Below are 4303 nucleotides of genomic sequence, written 5' to 3' on the forward strand. Positions count from 1 at the left end.
AAAGGGCAACGCTTGCAGCAGGTACTGCCTCAGAGGACCCCCCTCTGAGGGACTGGTGGACGACCCCATCCTCACTTTTCTTTCTTGGATATCCAGAGCGAGCGAGGTCACCTTCTGCGTCATCAGCATGAGGACAGAAAGAGCCACGGAGAACCTGGAACCAGAGAAGAGGGGGGGCGGATGGCTAATTGTCCCAAAGCATCATGGGTAATGTAGAATCATGGGAAAGGTGCTAAGAATTCTCTGGGGTATAATGCCGTGGAGTCTGCCTTCCAAAGCAGCCCTTTCCTTCAGGGAAACTGATCTCTGGAAATAAATTGTAATCCCAGGAGATCTCCCTGCCAATGCTCCCTCTAAGCTGTGGAGTCCTGTGAGCAAAAAATTCTACTTTGTGCGCTACTGGCATTAAAGTTGTGAGCGAGTAATTTGGCTACTGCATAAATTAGTTTGCTCTGGAGCCATCCTTCCTGAGCTGAGGCAAAAATGTGTGAGCTGGAGGCCAAAAAACTGTGAGCTAGCTCACACTAACTCAACTTAGAGGGAACACTGCCCCCTGCCCGCCCAACCCCCATACGCAGGGAACATCTGATTTGGCAAAGGACTGGGGGGGGGGGACAGGGACTCCAGCTGCCCTGACCTGGTTAGCCCAGGCTAGCCTGATCTCGTCAGATCTCGGAAGCTCAGCAGGGCCGGCCCTGGTTAGAACTTGGATGGGAGACCTCCAAAGAATACCAGGGGCGTGATGCAGAGGCAGGCGATGGCAAACCAACCTCTGAAATGTCTCTTGCCTTAAAAACAAGTCCAGCCCGCCACCTAAGCAAGCTGCCGAGATCACTGCACAAACAGCGTCCTAGGTTGATCGCGTTACCTGATGCACACAGCTTCTTCCAGGTAATACTCTTTATAATGCAGTCCCATGTGGCAAAGGGTCTGCCAGGCCATCTGAAAGGAAAATGCCCATTTGTGGGCTTGCTGTGGGCCAGCTGAATGGATCACAGCGACAGAACCGAAGGCGGGTAGGAGTACCAGCAGCGCATAGCGCCTCATGGCAGAGCAGGCCAGGACGAAACCGCTCACCAGAAGACAGGTGTACCTACAAGACATCAGAAGTGTTTTCAGAGTCGGCGGGCACAGTGTGAGAACTTCCCTGCTGTAGAGTTCAGTCTGTGTTATACTCCTTATTTCTTATGTGTGTGTAGAAGACCATCAAGCCGCAGCTGAATTATGGTGACCCCAGCAAGGGGCTTGAAAGGCCAGTGAGAAGCAGAGGTGGTTTTGCCCTCGCCTTCCTCTACAGAGGCTTCCTTGGTGGTCTCCCTTCCAAGTGCAGACCCTGAACATAAGAACATAAGAGACGCCAATGTTGGATCAGGCCAAAGGCCCATCCAGTCCAACACTCTGTGTCACACAGTGGCCAGAAATACCAGTGCCATCAGGAGGTCCAGCAGTGGGGCCAGGACATTAGAAGCCCTCCCACTGTTGACCCCCCCCCAAGCACCAAGAAGAGGAGTTTCAGAGCGGCTTACAATCCCTTTTTTCATTCTCTTAAGGCTTGGCTGATGGGTTTTTTTTTTCTTTTCATGTGTTTATTTTTGCAATACTGCCGTAATGCTTAGCTTCCACGATCTGATGAGGTCAGGCTACAACATGCCGCCTTCCCCTCCCTCCTTAGTTCTTATAGAGGATCCAAAACAGAAGTAAGTGACCTAATGGAAAATGAGGCCTGAGAGAAGAAAAAGAAGAAGAAGAGATTGGATTTATACCCTGCCCTTCACTACCCGAAGGAGTCTCAGAGCGGCTTACAATCCCTCCCCCTCCCCACAACAGACACCCTGTGAGGTAGGTGGGGCCGAGAGAGCTCTTTTGAGGACTGCTCTTGAGAGAACAGCTCTGAAAGAACTTGTGACTGACCCAAGGTCTCCCCAGCAGCTGCATGTGGAGGAGTGGGGAATCAAACCTGGTTCTCCCAGATTAGAGTCTGTGCTCTTAACCATTACACCAAACTAGCTCTCCTGGAATGAGATGCAGACCAGAGATTCCTGACCCAGCGCTTAATGCCTAATATGAAGGCAAGAAAGATGTCGCCAGGCAGAGGACACTGTGCGGTCGCAGACAAAAACACCGCTGCAGTTTTGAAACAAAAGCATCACCGGATTTCCATGTGTCGCTGGCCAGAAGTTCCACCATATCCTGACATAAGAGGGTCTTAATATCACAATGACCCTGTTACGGGCTCTTACAGGCCACCACCTTGAGGACACCACTCGGGGTTTCTCTTACGAGGGACCTTGCTAGCTTCGGGTAGTAGCGGGGACCACTTACCCACTGGCTCCGTTCATCGTTATAAAACTCTCCTGGTTCACTCCAAGGCTTTTAAAACCGGCGGAAATTAGTAGACCGGACTCCGTTGTTTAACAGAATAAAACGGCTTTACTGTGACACCTTGCATTTCCTTCCAGCACAACCTTAATCAGATACACGTTCCATATGTTCCAACAATTAAACGCCCTCCAGGATCCTTCCCAAAATGTGTCAGTTCCCTCTGGCTGTTAGCCTCCAACCGCTCACAACCACCTCACTCACGCTCCGTCCCCATCTCCCCCTTGTGTCCGTTTTCTGTCCATCAACCTCCCGAACATTCCATTTCTCCACACCGCCCTATGTCTGCACATCGCCCTTCTCCAGGTGTTCCCTTTTTGGAATCTGTCACAGACCCAAAATATCAGCTTCCCCCCCCCCTTCTCTTTTTATTGTCGCATCTGGCCCGATGAAAACTTCTGGGTGACTCAAAATCTCGCACACTGTGACGTGTCACTGGGCGGGTCCTCATAAAAAGTGTTACAGGGATTATCTCCTTGACTTTAACTTTTTGAACCAGCACCCCTTTAAGCGACTTGTCTGTGAAGCGGCGGCCTCACGAAGCTGGTGTCAGGGTACCCTTTCGCGGGGCAGCTGCCGGGGCCGGGTTTCCGGTGGGGCCCAGTGCCACCAACTCCCTGCTCCCGACCAGTGTGCCCTTCCCCCACCCCTTCCCTTGCAAATGCCACAGGCAGCTAATGTAGCTGTGAGCACAGGTGGTGGGAGGGTGCCAGGCAGGTGGGTGGACTTGGCACTCTGTGCCTGAGGCCCCCCCCAAACCCAGAACCAGCCCTGCAGGTTAGATCTTTCTAACCTCTTTAACAAATTCTGAAGCTTTGGAGCCATTTCAAGAGTCTAAAGTCGCCAGCTGCCTGGAGAAAAAAATGTCCCACTTAACGGGATGGTGTTTGCCAGGTGATATTATTTGCCTCTTCAGCTGCTCCTTTCCACACATGAAGCCTCCGTTCAAGGGGTCAGACATTTTCCTGCAGGCCTGCGTGCCACCCCAAGAGAGGCCCTCTTCTTACCTGTCCTACGGCCAAGTTGGAACTGCGGAAAGTACCCGCTGATGTTCCCTGCTGGCAAACGCTCCACCTGCCAATTGTGGAGAGTACGGGGGCTTTTTTCATTCTCTAAGGCTTGGCTGGTGGAGTGGGTTTTTTTTGCATGGCTTTATTTTTGCAATACTGCCGTCATTTTCTCAGCACTGTTATAATTTTTGCCGTATACGCCATTCAGTTTTAAATCATTATTGTCATGATCACTGTCGTAGTCGATTTTATAGTGTGTACTGATCGGCCTGCTTAGGGCTTGGATGGGAGACCACCAAAGCCCTGGGATAAATGCACCCTGGTGGCCTAACCTGGACCCAGACGGCCCAAGCTAGCCTGATTTTGTCAGATCCCTGCCGCTGCTGGCCCCCAGCGAAGTCCAGGGTTGCTACGCAGAGGCAGGCAATGGCAAACCACCTCTGTTCATCTCTTACCCTGAAAACTCTACAGGGTCACTCTAAAATCGGCTGCAGTAAAAGGTAAAGGTAAAGGTTCCCTTGCTCGAAAGACAGTCGAATCCGACTCTAAGGTTGCGGTGCTCATCTCCGTTTCAAAGCCGAAGAGCCAGCGCTGTCCGAAGATGTTTCCGTGGTCATGTGGCTGGGCATGACTAAACACCAAGGCGCACGGAACGCTGTTACCTTCCCACCGAAGTGGTACCTATTTATCTACTTGCGATTTCTTGCTTTCGAACTGCTAGGTTGGCAGGAGCTGGAACTAGAGACGGGAGCTCACTCCATCATGCGGCACACTCGGGTCTCGAACTGCTGAACTACCGACCTTCCACAGCCTGCAGTTCAGCATCTTAACCACTTGAGCCACCGCAGCTCCTTAGAAAGTCGGCCACAACTTGACAGCAATTCCCAGCACCACCACAATTGTCTTTTGTTATT

General features: G+C 51.7%; 1 protein-coding gene across 1 annotated transcript in view; it reads right to left on the minus strand.

The window, feature by feature from the left end:
• MBOAT4 (membrane bound O-acyltransferase domain containing 4) overlaps window positions 1–2339 on the minus strand; it is a 3179-nt gene extending 840 nt beyond the window's left edge. The window contains exons 1-3 of the mRNA XM_015408436.1: window positions 2323–2339; window positions 869–1093; window positions 76–154 (exon numbers count right to left, since the gene is read on the minus strand). Of these exons, the coding sequence (XP_015263922.1) occupies window positions 76–154; window positions 869–1093; window positions 2323–2339 (321 nt within the window). The remainder of the gene's footprint in view (window positions 1–75; window positions 155–868; window positions 1094–2322) is intronic.
• Between the last annotated feature and the right edge of the window lie 1964 nt (window positions 2340–4303).

The sequence above is a fragment of the Gekko japonicus genome, unplaced genomic scaffold, assembly GCF_001447785.1.
Source record: "Gekko japonicus isolate JY-2015 unplaced genomic scaffold, Gekko_japonicus_V1.1 scaffold853, whole genome shotgun sequence".
Taxonomy (NCBI): Eukaryota; Metazoa; Chordata; class Lepidosauria; order Squamata; family Gekkonidae; genus Gekko; species Gekko japonicus.